This window comes from Athene noctua, chromosome 1 (assembly GCF_965140245.1).
Source record: "Athene noctua chromosome 1, bAthNoc1.hap1.1, whole genome shotgun sequence".
Taxonomy (NCBI): domain Eukaryota; kingdom Metazoa; phylum Chordata; class Aves; order Strigiformes; family Strigidae; genus Athene; species Athene noctua.
The window spans coordinates 42,628,822-42,653,985 of record NC_134037.1 but is presented as its reverse complement, the minus strand read 5'-3'; the positions used below and the strand labels follow the sequence as shown (position 1 = coordinate 42,653,985).

Sequence of the window (25,164 nt, the reverse complement as noted above, 5' to 3'; positions counted from 1 at the left end):
TGGCCGCCCGTGCCGCCCGTCTCCACCCCCTCCCCGCGGCCCGGGGAGGGCTCGGCGGCGGCGGGCGGGGCGGAGCTGCGCGTCATGGCCGCCCGCCGCCTCCCGCCGGGCGCGCTCTCCCTGAAGCAGGTACGAGCGGGCGCTGAGGCCGCCTCTCGCCCGCCCGGCGCGGGGGGTGGCGGCGCTGGCCCCGCGGGGGCCCCCGCCGTGCCGTGCCGGGCTGAGGGGGCCGCGCTCTCCCCCGGGCTGCCGCCGCCCCCCGGCAGCCGCCGTCCCCACAGGGCCCCCCGGCCTCGGTGGCAAATGGCGGAGGGGAGCGGGCGGTCGGCGGGAGCTGCGCGGTGGGCCGCGGCGGGCGGGCGGTGGCCTGAGGGTGGGCTGGCAGCCGCCCTTGGCACGCTGCTTTCGGTGCGCACTGCTAGCCTTGGGCACCAGAACGCGCCCCACACGCGGCGTGTGCCCCCGTGTGAAGTGTAAACGTCTCGGGCGGGGATCCACGGCAATACTGCATCTTTTAGGAAAAGCGACGGGGGAACCTGGGGTTGGTTTAAATGTCCCTCAAAGCAAAGCCGCGAGGGCACAGCTTTCGGCGGAGTGTCCTGGCACAGCGGATGGACTTGACTCTCTCCTTCCCAGTTCCTGAGGCGACAGCAGGTTCTTCAGTTATATAGGAAGATCCTGCGGGCTATTCGCGACGTCCCTGCTGAAGCAGATCGTCACTATCTGAAGGACTGGGCCAGGGAGGAATTCAGGAGAAATAAAGATGCTACAGAAGAGGTGAGGATCAGGGCTCCCAACCCCGAGCGCCTGCCCTGGGGAATGATCAGCATACTGTCCTGGTGTGCTTGTGCTGTAGGTGTCCCTTCTAGGCTGGTGAAGAGTCCCCTGTTATTTTCTCTTAAGGAGCATTTATGTGAAGAAATAATTCAGCATCTCAAAATATTATCACACACACACCCCACCCCCTCCCCTTGGCAGTAGCAATGTTACTCTGATGTCCAGATAATAATCTGGAAATAAAAAGCTAAAAACCAAGCAAATCGTGCTTACTCAAACCACAAATAAGAAAAAATTTATTGAATAATATGACAACTAACATATTAATGGTCAAGCTTTCTACAGCTTCTTTTTTTATCTTTCATTTCAACTATATTCAAGCTGAACACAGTCAAATTGGATGGTTGTAGATATGAAGCCTGTATGAAATGCAGAAACGTTTACATTTCTTGTATGTCTCCTGTCCTCTGCTTTATAGTTTGTTCCTTTTTCTAGTCAGCGCTCAAGAAATTGGTAGCTGCATTATGCAGACAAAGCATAAAATTTATTTAGATAAAAACAACATTGAGAGAAGCATCCACTTGCTCCATAAAACACCTGGCATCGTAATGTCCATGTGAACTTATCACTACTTACTTGCAAAGGCAGCAGACAGAGGCATGAAGAAAACATTAATAGGAGTTTGGGTCCAATTCAAAAGTAAGTTATAAAGCAAAGCCATAACCAGCCCCCAAACACATCGTTAAGGAATTGGAGAAAATTAATTAATTTATTCACCTGCTTTTTGACCATCTCAGTGACTACAGCTTTGTGTCAGACAAAAGTCACAATAGTGCTGGTAAGAATTGCATGTATTTTAATGTGTTAAAATCTGCGTGCTTGTGTAAAACCTGTGCTGTGTACAGATGTTCAGTAAATTCAGTTTCATTCTACAGGATGCAATCAGGATGATGATTACTCAAGGCAACATGCAACTTCAGGAACTTCAGAGAACAATTAAACTGGCAAAATCTTGATCTTAAGTTTGTTGACAGCTGGACTTCCATCTGCTGTGAACAACATAGGTTTTTTCCAGAATGTGGTTATAATAGCAGCCTTTGCTGACAACCTGGTAATGTCTGAAGGTGGAACCTACCACAGTGGGTTTTTGTTTGCTTTTTCACCTTCCTTTTCTTGGTTTTATTACCGTCCCACATGGAAATCGCTCAGACACGAAGGACTGTAAAGAGATGAATGGATGATGTAGCACATGCTATGGGAAAGGCAGAAAGCACCAAAAATTACAACAGCAGTGTTATGCCAGGGAAATGGAAAATAAATATAAACCATATTATTTTGTCTGTTTTCTATTGTGGCAACTCTTAAGTGGTAACAGCTCTTTCTGTACTGTGCTAAGGATTTTTACCAAAATTTGGGATTAAAAAAGCATTTGAGATAAACAGGGGCTCAAAACAAACACACAAAACATTAGGAAAATGTTCTGTATGTAGATACTGATTTTCAGTTATAGCTGAATAAAACTTAAAAGGGCAGGTCTATATGTAAGATATTTTAGCCCCAGAAACAGTTATTACCAAGTTAACGGGAGGTACCTTCAAGTTAGTGTTTAAAAGTCAATATAAAGTAGAATTATGGACAGAAAATACTAACCTCAAATATTGTGGTCTGTTTTTTCCAAATGTTGTATTACTCTACTTTTGTTAGCTTGCAGCTGTCTTACACAGAATCACAGAATTGTCTAGGTTGGAAAAGATCTTGAAGATCATCCAGTCCAACCATTAACCTGGCAGTTCCCAAATACACCAGATCCCTCAGCACTATGTTGACTCTACTGTTAAACACCTCCAAGGATGAGGACTCCACCACATCCCTGGGCAGTCCATTCCAATGCCTAAGAACCCATTACCTTCCTGTAAATTGCAGTATATTTTTTATTTTCCCCCCCATACAGTTTATAAAGGCCCAGCATAAATAGACAGCAGTAGATAGATTCCTGACTGTCCAGTAGCTGTGTGCAATTGAGGTTGTGGTTTCAGTGGATGCAGGAACCCTTCCCTCTCCCCCTCTGCTCTGAATTCACTGGGGGAGCCATCTCCCCTTGCCCAGGAGGCTTTCTGCAAGCTGGACGGCCTCACAGCATGTCCACTGCTGGCACAAAGGACAGGACAGGACCATATTCCCCTTTCAGGCTACAGGAGGGAAGAAAGACCCCACTCTGGAGCAGCAGGTATGCTACTTGCTGGAGCCAAATGAAGTCTTCCAAGCTACATACTTCAGCAAAGCTGCTTTGCAAAGAGCTGCTGCTTAATCGGAAAGAATGCCTTTTTTTCTTACTAATTCTTTTTCTGAAAGTCATTGTAGGATCCTTTCCTATATGCTTATTTATCTTTGCAGTAAAGGATGTGGCTCAGACAACCAGTGAGGCTGTTAAGAGTTCTGGTTTGTAGACAGAAACCGTTGAGCTTCTGATCAGTCAGTAAAAAATATGTATGTCTAAATATTTTGTTAAAAATCTAAATTTTGTTAACATTTTCTGGTAGAATACATTGACAGAACATTGGTGTGCTGGGGATTGGCTTTTCACGTTACCAGAAAACACTGTTTAGAAAGGAACTTGGACTAAACAAAGCCATAATCAGTGTTGGTTTGTTCTCACATGTAGCCTTCCTTTTCCTTCCAGCCAGTGGTTTGATTTCTGCTCCTTAATTAGGAGCCTCTCCCCACGGAGCCCTGAGTCTGCATTGCTCCCCTGACACCAGTTTGTACGTTTCTAGGTTGTGGCCACATAACCCAGCAGTGGATCTTCACAGGCAAGGCCCTGGACAGCCCCTGGCGTCATGAGTGCTGCTGCCTCTGATCTCTGCAGCTTTGTGGGCTTGTTGAGATAAAAGTGCCTGCCAGAAGCTTTTAGGAATCCAAGTGTAGTTTGGTACTCCAAAATAGAGGTATTTTATAAAGAATTCCTTCAACTCTAGTAGCTTTGAAGGAGGGAGGACAACAGCAGGGAGTAAAAAGGCATTAGCAGAAAATGCCTCCCTTTATTTTACAGTACACTTGGCTTCAGAAACCTTCTGAAAATGGTACTCTGCAGCCAAGTTAGTGTCTTACGTTAGTGCTCCAATGGCTACCTTGGTAGTGCAGTTTGTATGTGAAGTTGATGAGCTAAATCCAGAGTCTTTCTAAAGTTTCCCTTGCACCTGTGCAAGCTCGAGGGTGTGTGTGATCAGCTGCACACTCAGCCCTGTGCCAGTAACTTCTGAAATGGTGGGTGTGTGCATCAGCTAACGAATGGCCATCACTCCCTGCAGCCTCCCTCGGGACAGCCAGCAGACCTGGTTTCCATCTTTTATAGCCACGAACGCAAAAGCTTAGAAGTTGAAGTCCAACTTTCTGCTTTCCCTTTTGAGTCAAGTGAGGGCATTTTGTCCATTGTCTCTGGCTAGAAAACATTACACCACAGACTTCTGAGCAACACTTAACTTTAATTGGATGGCAAAACATTCACTTTATCAAGGTGATACAAAACTTAAATAGCATGCTTCTGCATTCCTACAGTAGCTTAAACATACCTGTAAACATATGAAAGTGTCTATATTAGACTACAGAAGTCAGAGCAATAAAACTAGTACTTTCATAACAGCAGATACACTTGTCTTGATAGTGCATTAATAGTAACTTTAAAAATATTGTTATATAATACAATTTTCTTTGCTTTATACATCTTCTAAGAAGAGAGAAGCTTAATTACTAATTAGTCAATGGTGTCTTCAATACTGTATTTTGTATTGATTTTAGGGCTCCTCAGTACAGAAGAAAATCTCCTTGGCATAACAGTACTATCCTGTGTTTGAATTGTTTTTCAACAATTGTTCTGTCATGACCTGTTAAGTAAACTTTTCTACAGAATCTGGTGGAACCTTCTCAGAGGTATAAGGAGGAAACCCTAAATGGATACAGATGCAACAAGTTACAGTGTCTCTGGTTGATTTGGAGTCTGTCAGCCTGGGCAACAGTGGCCATTGTAAGTTTTGATTTTATAAGAAAACACATCTGTAAAAACTCTAAAATGTTCTTGAGCTCTGTTTTATGGGACTGTTGGTGAAACCAGTTCCAAGACCTGCAGACTCACCAGGGTCTGGTCTCTTTTTAAGAGATAACAAGAAAAAAAACCAGAAGAATCATTCAGAGGAACAAAGGAACACAGTCTGGACAAGGTGTCTGGGAGAAAATCCTGACTCTGCAAAAAAAGAAACATTTGAGTATGGGGAGCCAAGCTTTCACTTCTTTATATAAAGGATTCTTTTCAAGCTTCTTCAGTAGTAGAGAATTCAGCCATTTGCTGCTTGAAGGAAAAAGATTTTATATTAAAATTATACCTAACAAGTAGAGCCATCCATGTCCCAAACAAAACTTCTCAGTCAGATTACTGGAGTACAGCCCCAACAGCCTTGTAACCACCAAGAGCTTTGCAACCAAGACACCATTAAAAAAAAAAAAAAAAAAAAAAATGTATTTTAGCATTTGTTTTAATAATGTAAAACAGAAAAGCAAAGCAGCAACTGAAGCCTCTGTACCTAAGGGGATAACTCACCTTAGCATCTCACTCCCTGGGAGCCTGACCTCTCCCAGCTGGAAGCCTGCTCCTGTCACCTACGTGGGCTTGTCATTTGAGTTGGTTCTGTAGCTTCTCTCCAGTGACTAGAGAGAGGCCGTGGGGAGTATCCAAAATAGCATCAGTAGCCCTTCATCACTGAGGAATTTTTCAAAAACTCTCAAGCATCCTGGATTTATTTCAGTATTGGTATCACCATGTGTTTACATGTAGCATACAGTGGAACCCTCTAGCCACGCACAACCTACGTGGAAATAAGGAAATTCCCTTTTCAGAAAGCAGTTTTGGTTTCTAATGCAGTTTGTTTTCAAGCAGCACCTGGAAATTGAGAGTGCAATATTTAACGGACTCTTGGAAATAACAAAGAAAGGATCTGATCTGCAGCATTTCATTGTCATCAGTACAGTCTGCATATGAATTCTCCTTAGTTCTGGAGTTCCTACTCTGGAAAAAGAGCTTTTTTTTTTTTTTATATAACAGGCACTACAAATATATCTATCAACATTCCAGATTCCTGTACAGCAGGTTCCAAAATGAGTCCTGCTGCTTGTCTTTACCTGCTTGGTCGATGCTAGCTCTCTTTCTGCACCTTAGTCCTTAATTTGCTGAGCTCCTCTTCTAAGCTTTTAATATGCTCCTTGAGCACAGCTTTGTCTTGCTGCGCTTTCTGATTAGCTTGGCACCGGGCTTCTTCTATCTTCCGTTCATACCACTTCTCCATCTGCGTGGAAACAGCCTCGAAGAAGTACTGTGTTATCTCCAGAGCCTGGGAGGTGTCTCTGAGCGGAGGGGCAGGTGGCTGTCCCGCAGGCAGGCCCGAGGGCTGCTGCTCCTGGCTCTGATGGGCCCCGGCGTGGTGCGGAGCTCTGTGCCTTGACTGCCCGCTTTTGCTGGACTTCTTTGTCTGAGTTCCTTTGTCGATGAAGTAGCCACTCTGTGGTTCAGTCTTTGTAGGTTCAGTCAAGGGCTGCAAAGCAGCTTGAACCTTAACGTGTCTTAATTTGGAGCCCAAAAGCTCAGAGGAGGGCAGGTCCTGCTGGAACCTGTGGAACGTGCTGGCACTAACAGCTTTGTCCTTTGGCCTGACATCTTGGGCAGCGGCAGAAGAAGAAAGTGGTCCACCAACGATTAACTGTTGCTCAGTACCTACAGAATAAAAATATACATATGTATTTAGAAAAGCTCTGGGCATTTATTTTAGCATTCAGAAATCCTCATCGTTCGATGAATGGTGGGGTTTCCTGTGTACAGTGCTGTGTGTACAGTGTAGAGGATTATACTAGTTCATTGCATCTTCACAGTCAGGGGATATAATAAAGAGTCATTAGAAGAGAAAAGCTGGCTGAGGCAGAGAGACACTGCATTGCGGCTGTGGGACTACAGACTGACAACAAAGGACTTCATCAGAAGATCATGTAACATATCAGGCTGGATTCCCAAAGTAGTTTACATCTGCTGATATTTACGAACCCCCTGCTTCTACAAAACTTGAAGCCCCACTCATTTTTGCAAAGGTCACACATTTTGATGTTCCTGAACTGTTCAATGCAGTATAGCTCATGCTCGTGCTACCACAAGCTCTCTTGTGTGGTCTTCTGCCTTTCTAGTCTGACAGGGTACCCATGTCCATGTCTGTTCTTTGCATAGTGGTGGTGGCGGCGGGGGGCATATACAGTGTATTTTATAGCAGTCTGGGGTTTCAACAGCATTCTCCTTGGCTGTAGAGACATGCTCATTCTGCTTATCTCTTTTTTTTTTCCCCCCCCCCCCCCCTCAAAAGCTTTGCTGGCCAAGCACAGAGAGGTGCCTTGAACTGTATCTTCAGATGGCCTTGATCCCTGAGTGGGCTTCAGTGTTATCAGCTATTTTTTTTTCTTGTCAGATGAATTAATAATTAAACAGACTTTGGTTCAAGAAAAGAGGAAAAACTGAGAGTTTTATTCTATATCCTTGCAGTCTGAACATTAACCAGGGAAATGAGTATTTCAGGTTCACATCCCTGCACCCTGCCATTATAGGTTCCATGCATCTGGAAAGAACTAAATACACTTTCTTCAGCAGACTTTGGATCATTTGCACACCTTCCTGGCAGACAACAAGGTGGGAGCAATTCTCACTCGGAAGCCGGAGAAATTTCAGAAAATAGAGTTATTCAAAGCATCAAAGGACCTGGCTTCAAAGGCACAGTGACAGGGAAGCACCATAAAGAGTCAGCAGAATTACACCCAGTCACGTCTTCAAATACTCCCAGTGTCTGCCTTTAACTATATTCTAATCCCAAGACGTTAGGCAGCTGGATGGGGTAAAGCACACAGCCATAATTAATATCTGTGGTATTAATACAAGTATCCCTCAGTTAATGAGCTAACTTTTGAATGAATATGACATCTAAGTACCTGACAAGGTTGTACCCGACGCACCGTCTTGTTGAATGCAAAAATGTTGCCCAAAGCTCTGTTCTGGCATCTGGATTCTGCTCCTTCCCCCATCTTCTGAGAGGCTGTTTGGAAGCGTGATATAGGAATGCTGGTGGGAGCCCTCTGACTGCAGCACGGGCTGGTTGGCTTTACAGTCCTTGGTACTGTGGGGGTTGTTCTCAGTATCCAGGGTCTCAGTGAGAGACTCACAAGTGGACAAAGTTGATTTTGGTCTTGATGACCTGGAATCACCAGAAAGCTTGAGCTCCAGATTCTGAATCTTCAAGAGGCACCAAGTCTTTAGCTCATCAACCAAGGAAATCTATGAGAAAGAGACTGCAAATTAGATGATCCTCTGATTAGATCCTATGGTTCCTGGGCTGCTGAGGACGTGTGGCAGAGACAAAGAGAAGCAAGCTTCTCTTTGAATCTGCAGGCTTAGACTCCCTGTACAGATGTGCATGCTGCCACTGGAAATAAAGGACTGCAAATCAGAAAAAGATGAATAACTATGCATTAGCTAATGAAAGGCACCCTCTTTAGTCCAAGCTCCCACCACTTAGATTTGAATGTACTTCACATGCAACTCTGATCAGGGATGACTTGTTTAATCATACAGTCAATGGCACTTCCTAAGTGCAAGGAACATCTCGTGTTGTCAAAGCTGCCAGTTTTTAAGAGTGAAATTCAAATTAGACACTTCTAAGTCACAGCTTAACACCATTACCAACATCTACTCCTCTGTTCATTTGGTGATAACGATGAGCCCACGATAAATTACTAACAGCTTTCGAATTACAAAGGTGCTTAATAAGTGTCAGCTGCAGAGGCATTTGCCAGTGATCATTTAAAATGTGAGTAGCTCTTTTACCCTCTTGTTCATATGACATCATGAATTTAGTTCCTGTGGCCCTCCTATGCACATGAACATTTAGCCACTGCATTTAGTAAAGCCCAACTCAGTTTTTCCAGTAGTTTCAATTAGACCCAACAGAACTTCCAGCTGATATCACTCAATGGTAATTTCAATTCCCCTAATGTATCACTCCAGTATCTCAGTTCTTAAATAGACATTACAAGGAGATAGAGTACAAGCTGAGACATTCAGAAGCCAATATAATACTTATGTCTCTTGCTATGAAATGAAAAACTAAAGCGGCCTTAGTTTGGTAAGTACTTTTCTTTGGAGAAAAGTGTTTTGCAGATCTTAGACCGAAGTATCTTGATCAGTAGTTTATGCTAGGATTATCACAGCTGCCAGTCTTTTAACAAGGATTTGGAATGGTCTTATATGACATTTTACTAGCACAGAATGTATTTCTCAATTCTTAGAAGAATACCAATAATGAGAAAATTAACTGTATTTTAAATTTAGCCATGTGAGTGGAGAAACACAAATTTCTGTTTTAATGGTGAGTTTTTGCAGAAGCTAGACAGGCAAGAGCTGGATCTCTATGGGAACAGTTTTTCTAGTAATGCTGGTTAAACAAGCATACAAAAAGAACTTGCCTATTGGCAGTAATACACAGCTTGGAGATGGTGCACTGTTGCCAAAGTCAGAAGGAAGAACTGCAGCCTTTTAATACATGGGGAAAAAAAAATACGATCAGACAGAGAAGAAGGGGAGAGACTCCCAGGGCACAGAACCAAATGGATGAGAAGTAAAAGGAACACCACAAATCTTAGCCTTTGTTACTATTTGCAGATGTTCCTGCAGATGTCCTTTAATGAAGCAAAAGCTGAAAGCATAACTGTTAAAAATTTAGCGGTAGGAATTTTTGGAAAGCACTATGTTAGAAAAAAGATATTTTGTTATAGATCTCACACTTCAGACCCACCAAGTTAAATTATGACAGTTGGACTGGATGCCACACTCCCCACTTCTAATGCAAAGGCTTTATAAATTTGGTTTAGAGATTAAGGAGGTGGATAGAAATAATTCAGTCTTGGAAGCTCTTTTGCCTGTTTCAACAGATGAGATAAATCTTCAATATTCTCTCTGCCTGCTGGAACAAAACTCTTGAGCTGATCCATCTGAGCTAACAGGGAGTAGCTGTTTCAAGCCCTACCTGCCGTTTCTCCCCCTCATTTTTTTCCAGCTCAGTGTGCTGCTGCAGGCGGTGAAGGCACTCTGTTCTCTCTGCGGACAGCCGCTCAGCCATAAGCTTGTCTAAAACACGGAGCTGTGGAAAAAAACCCACAATTTAGCTGAGATGATCATGTTAAAATCCAAACAAAACCCCCATATGTGAACCTTATAAGTCAAAGTACAGTCTGTCTTCCAGTTTTTTTTTCTAGGGATGCCTGCCAACTACAATTAGATGTAGCTTGCAAAAAGGTTCAATCACAAAATTGGTGATGAATAACAATTACATTAAAAATAAAAAATAACTCAGAGTATCTTAAATCTCAGTGCAAACAGAATTCAGAAAGAATTCATACAACGATGAAGCGACCAGCTGTAGGACTGCCTTCTGTCTTTAAGTTTTCCTCTTAGGGCCTCAAGAACTTTAGATTTTTGTCTAATAAGTCACTTATCAAATTAAAGGTGTTTTTCTCAAGACCCTAGTTTGCAACTTTAGATCCCTGTGGAATGTCACAGTTCCCTGGTCTTGAGTATTAGATTTCAGGTTTGTTTGTAGAACACAAGAAGCAATAAACAAATCATGACAATGAAAATATTTATTAAGCTTAGGATATATTTCTAACAGTCAGGTGGACAAGCAGACCGCTGGGTCCTATTCTTACTTGATGTTGAGTTTTGCTTTCCATCTGGCCCAGCTTAACATTCATCTTATCCTGTACTGTCCCAAACTCAGCTTTTATCTCTTCTACCGTTGCCTCCAGCTGATTTTCCAGTTTATTTATCAGGGGCTCACAACGACATCCATTTATTGGTGCCTGAAAGGAATAACACATTTACTTGCTGCATTGCACTGCCTTCTTAGTGTACTTGGAACACTACCACAGCCTCCTTGAGTCAGTCTTGGGCTCCTCTGTACCACGTACTATATCTCACCCTCCTGGTAACATCTTACAGTAACTCAGCAAATAGGCTATTAGTTGGAAAAGCACAGGCTAGAAGAGGATTGATCTGATTTATATGGACACATGCTAACACTCAGCAGTGTTGGATTTCGCTGGGGCTACGAGCAGCAAGGAGCTCAGATCACATCTGTCGTGGTACCGTGCGCCGTATAAGGGGATCCCACATTACGGGCCTGTACCGTGCGTCTCAACACCGCAATTCTGAACTGTACAAAAAAGACTGGATTTTGTGGATGTGTGGGGGTTTTGGCTGCATTTGTTTTTTAACCTAATGCCAATGATGTGGGGTTTTTTTGTACTGTATGGCACTGTCTCACAGCTCCTGCCTTCACCCTGCTGGCATTCAGCTGACCCTTAGCTGCTGTGCACACTGCTGCCTTTCTTTGGCTTGTGTGACACCGCCCCAAGGCTCCTCTGCAAGGGGAGCTGCACTGACCACGTTGAAATCTCTCAGGGAGATGGTCCCAAAAGGCTCCCTCATCACCTCTGCAGTCCCCAGGCAGAAACTGGCTCCCTTCAGAGGGGTGAGTCAGGAGCCCAAAGCAGTTGCTCTGAATCTGGCTGCAGAGGAGCATGACACTCCTCTCTCCTTTGGCCCTGAAGTACCGTTTCACAACTTGAGGGTTATTCCCCTGGCAGGGGAAGGTGGGTGGTTTGCAGAGCACTAGAGAAAGCTTCAGAAATACATGTGGTTAAGAAATGCTGTTTGCTATTCAGGGCCTGAGGGCATTAAAGAAAGCAGAGGAGCAAAAAGAAAGGGGAGAGAGGAGTGTCATGTATTTCAGGAAATACCATAGGGGAGTCTAGCTCTATTAAACTAATCTTTGTGAATAGATTAGATTTGTGTACAAATCCTATCTACCCTCTGCACCTTTATTCCTGCTCCCCAAGTCCTTCCTACTGGCCATCCTCCAACCATCAGATCCTGGGGGCAGGGAGATGCTGCTTTTAACATATGACAGGTCCTCCATCCTTCCTGGATGCTAGTCTGATAGATGTCTGCTAGTAGGATAATCCCATAGTCCCCCTGTCTGGAAATTTCCCAAGCGTTACACAGCAAGATGTTGGAAAATATGGGCAGTAAAAATTTGAAGTCTGACTTGAGTGATCTTCAGAATCTGCTGAATTTGCAAATAAGGAAACGAAAGGACTGACCTCCCAGAGGTACAGGAGGGCAATATTAAAACAACACTGTAGATGTTTACAATGTCTACAGGGTAATTCGCTGACTGTTTTCACGCTTTTTTATAAATGTGCACTAGTAAATACTTGCATAGTAAAATGACTAAAATATCATTCTCTAAACTGGAATAAATGCACATGAGCTGGTAACTCCAGGTTTATTTGTGAACCAATTTCTGTACAGCTTCTGCCTCCAGTAATCCTAGAATACCCAAAGGCATGTTGCAATAAACAGAAGAAACTTAAACCAAATGTATCAAGCATACTCAAGCTCTTGGTTTAGGTAGCAAGCTTCAGTGCTCACACACTGCTCTCATTTATTTTCCTTGGGAAAGCTCTTTGCATTTCCTGTCTGAAATCTTAATAGTTCAAAGCATATCGTAAAAGTTTCAGTGTCATTTCCAATCGCTGTTCATAACTTATCTCCAAAAAAGAAGTACTTTGTAGCTCAAAACTAGTTAAGTATGTCTTCTTTAACATGCACAAAACCAGCTTATTGTTTACCAGACTTCAGGCCAAAACGCAGCTGAAGCCCAAACAAGGAAAAGAAATACAAGCCATGATTTCATACCCCTTAGAGTGCAGTTAATCGAGCGTGTTTTCCATCGGTTAGCTAACTGTGCCCCAGCCCCAAGTGCTGCTCCCTGCATCTCCCTCCGCGAGGGCAGCGGCCGGCTCACCTGCATCACCTTCCCATCCTTCCCTCGGTAGAGCGTGTAGAGCTGGTAGGCTCGGACCTCGTGCGGAGGGGGTGGAGAGGAGCAGTGATGTTTACTTCTACGCTTAGGCACGTTTTGCTGGGGCCGAGGGAGTGTCTGCTGATCAGCTGGGGAGATGGGGTCCGAGAGTGCTGAAACCTGCAGAAAATACACAGGAACATTTTCCCTATTTATGACCCCCCCGGTAAACTCTTCCTGGTGGGAACGAGACAAATCCATTGTGACAATTACAGCAAAAACCTGATTAAAACACCAGTCTAGTGGCTGGCAACAACCTCAGTGGCTGTCAGCACAATAACCAGATTTGCACACAAATTCTGGTTCCTGTGACCCTCAACAGCAGAATTTTCCCACCAGAAATCATTTTTGTCTGAAGACTACCTCTGCCCCATGAGCACAGCAGGGCTGCTGCCCTCACACACCAAACACGCCAAAGGGGTACCCGCACTATTGCTCAGCAACTCCTTCTCTGCTGTTTTAAGTCTACCGATACCTTTTCCTTTGGCTTTTTCTTTTTGCTCTTCTTCCCTCTGGGATCTGGGGAGGTTGACCGGGGTTCATCCTTCAGATTGTTCTTCCTCTGCGGTGGCTGGTCACTGCTCGGCGTGTCATCAGCAGCTGAGACGCTGCCCTGCTTGAAGCAAAGACAGGGAGTTCAGAGCAGTTGCAGAGATGGGGAAATGGTGCCTTTTCTTAAACTTCCCAGTTTTAAGCTGCTCTGCACACATGAGTGGGCAACTCTTTAGCAGCAAAGCATGACAGACTGCCTCAGACAGCTGCTGTGGTCATGCAGATGGCTCCAAACAGATTTAGTCCTGATGGGTTTTATTTACACTCCTTCCTCGCAGGAGATGCAGCTGGTAATGCTGGGCTGTACCTTGCTCTGTACCACTTCATCCCGTGGTACCGACTGAGCTCGCCTTTCCTCCTTCAGTCTCTCTCTCTTCTTCCTCAGGCTTCTTCCACGGTTAAAGCGCGAGACCTGAAGGCAGACCACACTGTTACTCAGTGATGTCACGCTCTTTCCTACCGCAGAAGCCAAGTAATAGAGCAGACCTTTTTCACCTCTATCTAAAAGGCAGTTGATAAAGGAGAGCGCACTGCCAGATGGACGCTGATGGGCCAAGCAATGTGGGTGTTTACAGCCATGAAAACACACCACCACAGAGCAAAATCAGGGCACTTTGCTGTACCCTGGAGGGGTGAGCGCCACCTCCTATGTCCTCAGGCCGGTTGCCAAGCCAAGCCCAGCCCTCCTCACACAGGGGTGACAGGGAGGAGCTGGGCAGGTATTGCGCCTGGTCTCATACCAGAATACATACGTCTGGGGGGGAGAGATTTGTAACGTACCTGGGATGCTTTAGTGAGGAGGAGTGCCACCTCAGGGTTATTGTGCTGTCTGGCAACCTCTAGAGGGGTCTGACCTGCCTGAGAAGAAAAAGACAATGGCACTTTCTTCAAAACACAAGCTACTAGAAATGTCGAATTTCTCCACCCAAGGTTAGCACATTCTCTGTGCACAAGAGTAATGTGACTAACTGCTTTCATTTACCCAGATTTAATTGAACTCTTACATCCAAATATTTTCTACCAACACAAGAGTGTTGAAGGGAGCCTGCATTAATACAGAATACCGAAGAAACCACGTCCTGCTTACGTTGTTGACAACGGATGCATCAGCCCCTGCCTCCAGCAACAGCTTAACCACCTTCCTGTGATTTAGAGCAGCAGCTACATGGAGCGCAGTATCCCCTGCCTGCAAGTTAAAAAGCAGAAAACAACCGTGTAACACAAGTCCTTGGGTCTCACCCTGCAGAAATCACACCTTCCTAAAAGATGCTCAGAGGTCAAAAGACCTACACTTACTGATGCAACAACTAAGCTTAAATAAGGCCTGGTCAATAAAAAAAGCAGAGTTAGTAGGAAGGGGATAGGAGAGGGCAAGGAGCTGCTTCAGAGCAAGGACCTGCTTCAACCTAGTTTTGAGAAATGCAGCTAGGGCACTGGTGATCTGGTTTAACTAAACCAAGTGATACATGACACAGCTTGGAGACAGCCCAGCTTTACCGCCAGCAAACAGATACAACATCTGAGGGCAGAACCGGTTTTCCCACCACAACCTTCTCTCTCGGTTTTTTTTTTTTTTGCACGTTTGATTATTTGGTGCACAGGTGGTCATGTATCACATTACTCAGGAACAATCAGATAAGTACCAGCATCGAGATGGTTGGTGTTCTCTTCATGAGATTCCTCAAGAAAAAGAGTTCCTGGACCAAAGCCAGGAGGCGATCCGGGTCCAGCACTAATACACAGCCCTGCCCTTGTCCCCATGCAGTGAGGTGAAGACAGCTGTGATCAGATTCGGGCACCAGTAACAGAGAGAGCAGCTGTTCAAGGCAGCCCAGACATGTGTATATCATGCCCTCCTGTCCCCTTTGCCTTGCATTTTGCCTTCAGAAATTAGATCTCCTCGAGACCAGTGGCAATCTATTGCTTCTTGATAGTTTGGGTGAGACATATTCATAAATAAAATCATTATATGTGCAAATAATGGACCAACTTTGGGTAGTGCTAGGGAATGAAGGAAAGGGGTGTCTTCTGGGCCAGGTTCACACCAGTTAATTTTAATATTCAGTAGTGCAGTTTGCAAGTTAAAAAAAACTCGTTTCCAAATAAAATTACATAGTAAATTTAACATGCTGAAACCCATTTTGTTTGCTGTAATATTTCATATCTAAGAAACAAGATTAAACAGATCACAAAATATCTTTATGATCCTCAACTGCACGTAGAAAATTTCTCAGGAACATGAGGTGATGTGGTTAAGCACCACATCACCTGTTTATTCAGCAGATTTAACACATTTTAATGTACTAAATCCATTCCCTTCTACCACCCAATTAGATTATGGTTTAAGTACAGCAATCAATTACTTCTCTACAGTTACTACTCTACGATTAATCCTAGGTTAGACTGATCATTACTCTGAATATAAAGCATACTTTTTCTTCACTTCTACGTCCTTTTAATTCCCTCTGCTGCAAAATGCAGAAAGAAAACTCTTCCAAAAGAATTCACATTTTTGTAGCATCTGAACATTAGTGAGTTGTGCAATATCTCTGTAATGGCCATGACCCTATGTTACTACTCCTGTCCCAAACCCTTCTTCTACAGCAGCATACAACTGCAGAACCTCATAAATAGACAATGCTTTAAAGAAGTGATGCAAATGTGATGGCAAAATAATAAACCACTGATATGCCATTACTTTAAGGTTACTCTTAAAAGCTCAGGCATTTGGTGGTACAGTGAAACAGAGTGAAACGGGATTGCTTGGGTAGGAATCCCTCTTCCCAACAACTAGCCATATGCAAAGGGCACAGAGTCGCAATGAGGTTCATGCACTGACCTGGTTCTTTTCATGGACAGAACAGAAAGCACTGAGCAGCACCCTAACGATGGGCAAGTGATTATAACGAGCAGCCACATGCAGACAGGTATCTCCTGCCTGCAAACAGAAACAAAACTCTGAGCATGTAATTGCAGTAAGAAAGCTTGTGCTTGTCATGGTGTTCAGGGATGAAATAATCCTATTAAACAAACAAAAAAAAGCAGTAAATGCCACACACCACCACTGAACAGCAATGCTGTCTTCTCTGTGGCCCAAAATCTACTATCATGGGTGGGAAGGTTGAGCAAGAGCTGGGCTCAGGCAAGGTGGGGGTACAAATTCTTTAACCACTGATGGGAAATACTGGAATTATAAAATGCTGGTTTATTGCACTACAAAACCAGGTTTACATTTTTACATTAAATCTGTTTTTCTGAACTGCAAACCAACGTCATCTGGAAACTGCACATAATGAAGAAAATATGAGGAGCGGAGGCCAGAGAAGCGTCCCCATGAGGGGTGGCACATGCGCCGCTGGGACTGGGAGCTGGGAGCAGAGCCCCGTGAGTTTCCATTTCTGTATGCCTCTGCCCACCTTGTCACTGAGCAAGGTCAAAAACATCTGGCTTCCTTTTGTAGATTTTTTTTCTTTCCCTTTGTCATGGCAGAATCATTATAAAATAGGAGGAAAGCTGTCTGAAATTGAAGTCAGCTTGAATGTACCTCATTCAACAGACTGACACACAGTATATCTTATCTGTCTCAGTGAGGGCAGGTCTGAAGACTTTCACTGCTCTGGCATAAAACCCCTTTAATATTTCTGTCTTTTTGAGAGAGGAGCCCTTTTGCAGAATTGTACGACGGTGGGTCAGGACATGAGGACCCCAAAAAGCAGCAAAGGACCAGCTGCCTCAGTCTGTGTAACAGCAAAACCCACTTTGGCTCCTGTCATCCTGGCTCAAGAGATGTGTACAAGTAGTCCATCACTCAGTCCTATCAAAAGCATTCCTGGAGATAATGTACACAGTGCTTTGTTAGTGTTTTTTTTCCAATAGCATTTATAATAAAAATCACAGCTTAAAGCTTTTCTGAGTATTTCTACAAGTTAAAGCAATATAGCTAAAACAAAGACACACAAAACCGAACATGTTCTTTTCAAAACTCACATTATTTTTGAGGTCTGCTCGAGATCCTCCAAGTAACAAAACACGAGTACTCTGGGAATGGCTATTCTGGCAAGCCAGGTGAAGAGGTGTGTTACCTGCCTTAGAGAAATACAGGAAAATATAAAAGCTGTATTTAGAAATTGGACATAACCATTAAAAAAATAAAACCTCACAGGTCTTCCCAAAAGAAGATCTACCCAGAGGTGGGAAACTGTTGCTGTTTTTTTCCCAAAGATATAAGATGAATGAACCTGGAAACTGAAATACCCTCTTCATCCTGGAAATTATTTATCTGGGATACAGTAAAGGTAGAAACTGGACAGTCTAAATGATATCTACATTGCTCAAGTCTGTTTGCAGGAAGCAAAGAGTCTAGAAGCTGTCTGGTTCATTAACATCAAAACAGCACTATCAAGTATTTCATTTAAAGAAATATAATTCTCGTGTTTCAGGTTTCACCCATGTACATATAAAGAAACACGCTGCCATGGCATGGCGCTCTGATCTCAAGCAAAGACAGCCGCAACCGCTGCAGGGTGTTAGGCAGACGAGGGTCACAACCATTTCTGTTTATGATTGTTTCACAAACCAGCTCCAAGTCTGGCTGGGTCTGTAGGTGCTCTCACAGGGCAGGGTGCAGATTTTGGGCTATCGGGAACCTTCAATGTTCAGAAAGAATACCCTTCTCATCTTGGCTGGAGACTGGCAAAAATAAGCCACCCAAGCCCCAGAGAATCACATGCTAAGGTTCCTGAAAGAAGCAGACATGCAATTTTTATGGACAGAAATCAAAGAAGAGTTTGCTTGTGTATTGTCTTTCTAACACTGTGAAGAATTTTATTGGTCTGACAAGTTTTTCTGGAAGTTTTTGTTGGCCTGAAAATGTTTGGAGTTTTGACTCTTGGGAGCTACAAATTGAATCAGCTCAGGTAGAAAGATTTCCCATGCTTACTCTGCTGCCTGTTCACCTTGATTACATCCTTTCATTTGTCCCCCGTGATTTCAGAAACAGATCAAAGCTGTAGGGTTTGAATTACAAAAGGCCAACTCTTAGATGTGGTCTTAGGTCTTCAGTTCCATGTTACAGACTATTTCAGGCTTGAATGTAGTCTTTAAGTGGTAACAGACATGAACATTTTCTTTCTCAGCTAAATTGCATTTAAATGCCAATTTTTTTCCCTCCTGGGTTTATCTCTGAAAAGCCTCTGCAATGTCTTTATCATTTGCTGTTTGGAAGGTCAGCCCTGGTGGGAAGGCAGGGAAGTCTTGTGCAGGAGGTGATGGGCGAGGATCTCAATGCTGGGAGAAGTCATCATGGTGCTGGTGCCTGGGGTCAGAGCTCACAGAGCAGGCTCATCCGGCTCCAATCCCCCACGGTGAAAAACCTCTCACCAGCTTCTGTGACGGGCAGGGTGGGTCTGAGTTGTACCGATCTGAGGGTCTCCACTGGTCTGCTGAATCTTCACGGAAATGTACAGACTGATGGAGGATCTAAAAAGAAGGCTACAACTGATCTCATGGGATGATCTATCACAGCAGAAAAGTTTTTATTAAGCCAACTTGAATGAAAATAAACTGCACCTCCGGGGTGATTGCAGCACAGGAGAAATATGGCTACCCAGGTGGTCTACCCACCCATGTGTTGTCCCACTCCTCAAATGCCTGCCTGACTTGCTGTTAAAATCACAGGTGTCTTGTCTGGCCTCTTCATTTCACTTAATATAGAAGCCATCTTCCATTGCATTGCTCTTTTATATACTGTGCTCAAGGTGCTGTGCTGGAGAAGTGCATCCATACAAGCGCTCCCCAATCAGTCCCAGGAGGTATTAACCAGGAGTTACAGACAATATAGAGTCAAACCCCTCCCATCTTTTGCTGCTTATCAGGGTTTCACAAATCTAGCAGCCTGTATCTGTCCCATCCAGCCAAAAATCACACAACACCCATGTGTACGTCAACAGCCTGTAGGGTGCTCCTGCACATGGCACTCAGCTCTGGCTGCCAGAAAAGCTATCAGAAAGATTATGTCTTGTTGTCAGTAACATAAAAAGTTGAGAGACCAGAGAAACCATTTTGGGATTAAGTAGACTTAAGGTCTTCATTTTTCTTAAAATCAGAATGGGTAAAAGCACGTGCATGTATGCAAGCATGCACAATTCCCGCATTTTTCAGCAGCTCCTGAGAAATGATCCTGCCCATTAAAGAACACCCAAACAGTGAAATGCAAAGGGAGAGGATTGCATGGGTTAAGACATCAAAGACCAGCACAGGAGCTGCTCACGCAGCATTAAAGTCTGCCAGTTGTATTTCAGACATCAACCCTGCTGAGCTATTCTGTGCACACGCTTTCCAAGAGAGGTTATGTCCAGTTGACATATGCTAAATTTTCTAATACCCTGAGGTATCCAAGCATGCCAGATAACCAGACTTCATCTTGAGACCACATCTTTGTACAGAAGTATACGTATGTACACAGACAAGCGTATCCAGGGATAGGAGTATATTAGTTTACAAGACTATGAAGTCAAGCATGGGAAGTTGTCTAAAGCACCTTTGATATGAATCTAGGTGAACATTACAGGAGAAATAATTACAGAAAATAAAAATTGGAAGTTGGAACAATATAAAAGAAAGAATGCACATAAAATAATATCAAAGATGATGTAATTACAGACCAAAAAGTGATGATTGTAGAAACATATGCATATATATACACACACATACATGTGCATGTCTAGAAACACTGTGCCTAGGCAACATGCCTTTTTACTCAAAATCTTAAGACTTTGGCCAGAGCAGTCTCCTGTCTTCCCTTTCTTTTCCAGCCCATATCAGTTGTCATTTTAGAGACATTTTTACCAAAAAATGCCCAGACATCCCATAAAGCCATCCTAAAGCCCCCTTGCCTGTAATAAAGGACATGGTGCCAACCGCACGACCTGACCAGCCCATCAGCACAGTGGTCCAAACCTTGACTCCGCTCACACCATAGGCTGCTACCACCATTTCCTACACTATTCCATCAACTTCTGAATTAGTGAATTGAAGTCTCCCACAGGTATTAGAATTAAAGTGGAACTAAAACCCCTCGCTTTGTTATTCTTTCCTCTAAACTGCTCTCAAGGTATTTTAAATACCAAAAGAAATGCAATCCAGGTTCATTACAAGATTTTGGTAAAAGCCTACACTAATATATTAGGAAGGGCTCTCTAACAAAAGATATTTTTTTTCCCTCTTACATTCCTTTGGCTGTTTAATTTCTGAAAAGAAAAATATGCATTTTGAATGACATTTTCTTATTAATACAATTCATTTTCATTTTAAATCACACCAATCACAATGAATCTGCTTGATATAAATGAGAGCACCATGGAGATTTCCACAGGAATTGCAGTGTTCCTCAGCTGTAATTAATGTATCATTCAACGTGCTGTTGAGTTTCTCCTGCGTCAGCTGTCAAAATATGGATTTCCTAATGCCTGTGGAGGAACCATTCAGGCGTAATAAATGCAAAAAAAGAAGAAAAAAAATCCCACTAGGAGCTGGTCCTCCACCCACTGTGAAATGCCATGGCCAGAAATCTCCCGTGCTGAGAATCAGCCACCTTACACCAGAACTGAAAGCTGCATGGGTCTCACCTTGTTCTTGGCAAGAACGTTGGCTCCTGCTTTAACGAGCACTTTGGCAGACTGACTGAACCCATGCCAACAAGCTTCATGAAGAGCAGTGTTCCCATCCTGAAGAGCGCACACACAAGAGAAGGTTAGTGCACTGTGTCCACATGCAGAGTAACATTACATTTAGAACGCAGCAGCCACGCACCCCACCTGCTCACTTAAAAAAACAAAACATTTTCCTTTCCCACTAGCTTAATTTCTATTTTATTTTTAGAAGAGGGTAAAAAATATTGTTATTCCTTTTGTTTGGAACTTGGAATTAGTTATATTTACTCCCAAACTAAATTTACAACCTAGGGTTCTCAGTTTCTGGGATAAGCAAGAGAAACTCTGCAGTGTGTTTTGCACATGTCATAGTATGGTTGTAAATGTCTTTAATTCCTCCCTTAATGAGCTGAGAACAGACTCTTAAACCAAAAACTACTAGCCTGATATATAAAAATATCTAAATCAATCATTTATATTAAAGAGATGGTACAGCTTTTTTCCAGTGTAGTTGTTCCACTTACTTTCAAAGCACCAGATACTTTGTAGTGTAAACCATAACTTTCTCTCTGAGACCTTAATATTATGAGCTGGCAAGGCTGCCATCCCACAGGGATTTACTTTTGCCTGTTACCTTGTCTTGTCTGTCCAAAGCACACCCCTCTTGAATGAGAGTTGCTATAACATCGGTGTTCCCTACAACAGCAGCCCGGTGCAGTGCTGTCTGATCACCCTGCAAAAACCAGGAGATTTGTAATCGGTACCATTGCCACCTCATTTTGACTCAACGCAAATGCATACAACACACACAGGCACTGCATCTTCAACTCATGTACTGTTTAAATCCAAGCTGCCTTTGAAAACAGTCCCTGTAAACAACTATCATTAAAGTTTCCAAGATTAATGAAGTTACTGAAAGTATCAGGGAGCTACAAACCAAGTATTCACAGAAGTTTGCAAGTCATCACAATCCTATATACAGTGCTGAAGCGTTCTAAAAATATGGCAGCATTAGAAGGCAGTGAATCTAACACATTTGGCACTATGTGTCTAATAATCAGCAGTATCTGTAGAGAACTAAAGGGAATTACAGGCTGGTGCAATTCATCATAATGATCCTCCAGTACTTACACTAACTGGATGAGGCTCTCCTGTTTTGGCTCTGATTGCTCCATCGGACCCGCTTAGGGTAAGGAGCGTGAGATGAGATCAGTCTCTTCAGCACCTCTGATGAATTTACCGATTAGTGAGAGTGGAGGCAATTTTATGATGAGGACAACAACTGCAAGACGATCAACTTCTTTCATTCAAGCAACAACTGAGCTATCCTGAGGTCCAAACGACTTTCATTTCGTATTGACCTGCCATGTAGCAGCAAGAAGCAAGTTTCTTACATCAGTTCATTTCCTTTATGGCCAAGTTTCCAAAAGAAATGATGCTGATGAGATCATCTTGTCTGACTGCCCATCTATCTCTCCTCTAACAACTGTTGAACTCATTTGCTGAGCTATAGGGCCCAAGATTAATTTTCTACAAGCCTTACAGAAATTGAAGACTAGCGAGTTGCAAACTACCAGCCCTGCCCATCGGGGGTTATCTATATATTTTTATGTGCATGTTGGTGAGACCGTGATAAAAGACAGGGAATAGGAGAATTTATGCAGCAGCATGTAGGGATGTAAGACACTGACTGATGGGAAAATAAGCTGCAGTAGCTCCACTGCTGCCACAACAACCGGTCTTGGCTTTCCTTTGAAGTCGTTTTGAACCTGCAATGCTGAAGCACAGCCTGAGACCAGGCACAAAGACTAGCTTCAAAGCTGCACACAGCCTTTTCTGGGGATGAATATACAGAGCGGGAACCCAATCCATTTCTGCTTGTCTAGATAACAGTCACCAAAAACACACACAGGCAGAGATATACAGTGTAGCTTGAGGAAAAGAAAAAAATAAATCTTCCAATAAGCTAGTCCTAAATAGATAGAAAATTTTTCTGCTACAAATCTTTATCAGATAATACCACATTCTATTAATTACTAAAACTAGAGGAATTTCTGTATTTTCTGTCGTGCAGTCTACAAGTCTTTAGGTAACTGGATAATTTGAATAGTTTGTTGACAAAGGCAATTAGCAGCTGACTTAAAAATTGCTCTTGGTGGAGTTGTTTTGTACTCATGACAAACAAAATAATTATTAATCCATAAGGGAAAAATTAGCATTGCCAACTACAACCTCTCAGTAACCCTTGTAATGCCAACCCCCCACACCAGTAAATTATTAAATTGTCTTATGAATTTGATTTTGCTTATGAAGTAGATTTTTAGAAATGGTGTTGAAGGCTTTTTAAAAATTTTGCTATCTATGTTTTGTCTCTAGAGGTTACATACTCTTTACTTTTATTCTCTTCCCTATTACAACTGGGTATGTATTTTAAGAGATTATGAAGTAAGACAGTAATGGTTCCATGAACTGGGACTTTCATAAAAACACAAAATATTAGAAAACTGACAGCACTGCAAGTTCTCTGAACCTATGTATTTGTTCCAAATTTACAGATAACCAAGATGTTACGGAAAATGTTCAAATTATACCATCTCACAAGTGCAAGTGTCAGATAGTTTTCAGTAACTATTACTACACAGAAATCTGCACACTAACAAGCCAAGGAAGAACTTAACACCCTTTTCCGATAACACGTGGTACTGATGACTGGCACAGCTACTGCTACTGCAGCAATGGGTGATGTGGACAGCGTGAAGGTCATTTTATCTGACCACCGTGAAATGGAAAGTAATCTGTCAACCTATCCCTGCCAACTGGTATTGCTGCACCAGCAGAACTACAGAAGGTATTAAAGACTAAAACAAGATGACATCTGCCGTTGCGATGGATGGAGCTTGAACAATGAATGGTTGGTTCCTGTTTCTTTACAGTCTAGAAAACTGATCGTGGAAAAAACCAAATTGGGGGCAGGAACAGACTGTATTGGATTTAGTTTGTAACTGAGGATCTTCTCGCTGGGCCGGTTTAAATCAAGGCTGTCCTTGTTAGGCAGACCTCATCACAGTAATTGCAGTGAGGTCAAAGGCCATTCAGCTTTTGGGGGTTTGTTGATATGACAGCTACTTCTAATGGCATCTCAGTTAAATTAAAAATAAACACTTATTTGGAAAGTGGGAATCGCACCTCACTGCTGCAGAAGCAAGCCTCCCTTGGGGACCCCAGCCCACGTGGCATTCACTGGGGCTGCAGAAGGATACTGGGACAGCTTCAGCCATGCCTGGGCTTTGTCCCATACTATATTCTGGTCCCCAAAATGGAAGCCCGGGTAGGTGAAGGGACACAAGTCCCATGGATGGCAGGCTCAGGTGCCTCCTGCCTAAGGTGTGGGCTTTGGTGTTGACATCTTCCCTACACAAGCATGGGGAGAGCCAAGCATCTGAGTAAGGTCCAACCAGCACCCTGACCAGGTAAATAAATACCTCATCCATGTAACAGGGAGTGTCAATGATATCTCAAACCCCACCTCACCTGGACTGAGGCACCTCCCAGTGAAGAGATGGCAGGTATCAATGTCCTGGTGAAGGTCCCTACCACCCCCAGGTCCCTCAGCCAGCAGGGCAGGACCTGGTAAACCGTTCCCTCGAACCTCAGCACACACATTAACCTTCAACACCACTGCTTCACGTGCTGTGGAAGCTGAACACCAGATTGAGACAGCCTCTGCATGTGAGTCACTGAGCGACCCAGCCACAGATGGCGTAGCCCACCTATAAATAAATAACCCTGCCCGCACCGCTGCGTTTCTAAACTGCCTTGCCTCCCCATCAGCAGAGAAGCAAACCCCTATCCTGTCTCCTGTGGAGTCAGAGAAAATAGATGAGTTATTATATTTTTTTACAATGTGAATTTTCAGAAACCGTAATCACTGACTCCTGTATCTTTTTATTAATTGCTAAAATAACTGTCTCTGAAGGCACTCATCAGAGTTCTGCCTTTAGCAAGGCATTCAAGGGGCTGTTCCAGAGGCTCAGAGAGCAATTACACTGGTAAATGTGTATTAACTGCCCAGACTATTATGTTGGGCACAATTTATGATCCTATTTGTAAGTGATTTATGTTTTAGGAACAGATTGCAGATCAGTAGCAATGAAGAGAGATAACTCCAGTGCTGTGTCACGCAAATGTGA

General features: G+C 43.4%; 2 protein-coding genes across 11 annotated transcripts in view; one reads left to right on the top strand and one right to left on the bottom strand.

Annotated features, from left to right (window-relative positions):
• Window positions 1-2,120, top strand: LYRM2 (LYR motif containing 2). The gene is made up of 3 exons (XM_074922933.1): window positions 1-129; window positions 637-777; window positions 1,713-2,120. The coding sequence occupies exons 1-3, from the start codon at window positions 85-87 to the stop codon at window positions 1,791-1,793; spliced, it is 267 nt and encodes an 88-aa protein (XP_074779034.1). The 5' UTR covers window positions 1-84; the 3' UTR covers window positions 1,794-2,120.
• Window positions 2,121-3,219: 1,099 nt separating this feature from the next.
• Window positions 3,220-25,164, bottom strand: part of ANKRD6 (ankyrin repeat domain 6) — a 114,260-nt gene continuing 92,315 nt past the window's right edge. For 6 of the 10 annotated variants that reach the window (XM_074896029.1, XM_074896035.1, XM_074896030.1 and 3 more), the window contains 13 exons: window positions 21,609-21,707; window positions 20,951-21,049; window positions 17,313-17,411; window positions 16,165-16,263; window positions 14,413-14,511; window positions 14,106-14,183; window positions 13,633-13,737; window positions 13,249-13,386; window positions 12,717-12,893; window positions 10,555-10,707; window positions 9,876-9,989; window positions 7,786-8,128; window positions 3,220-6,535 (listed from right to left, as the gene is read on the bottom strand). In XM_074896029.1, coding sequence (XP_074752130.1) covers window positions 5,961-6,535; window positions 7,786-8,128; window positions 9,876-9,989; window positions 10,555-10,707; window positions 12,717-12,893; window positions 13,249-13,386; window positions 13,633-13,737; window positions 14,106-14,183; window positions 14,413-14,511; window positions 16,165-16,263; window positions 17,313-17,411; window positions 20,951-21,049; window positions 21,609-21,707 — 2,178 coding nt within the window. In that variant the 3' untranslated portion in view covers window positions 3,220-5,960. Of the gene's footprint in view, window positions 6,536-7,785; window positions 8,129-9,232; window positions 9,383-9,875; window positions 9,990-10,554; window positions 10,708-12,716; window positions 12,894-13,248; window positions 13,387-13,632; window positions 13,738-14,105; window positions 14,184-14,412; window positions 14,512-16,164; window positions 16,264-17,312; window positions 17,412-20,950; window positions 21,050-21,608; window positions 21,708-25,164 lie in introns of those variants that run through there. The other 4 variants (XM_074896033.1, XM_074896037.1, XM_074896034.1 and 1 more) reach the window with 4 other exon arrangements.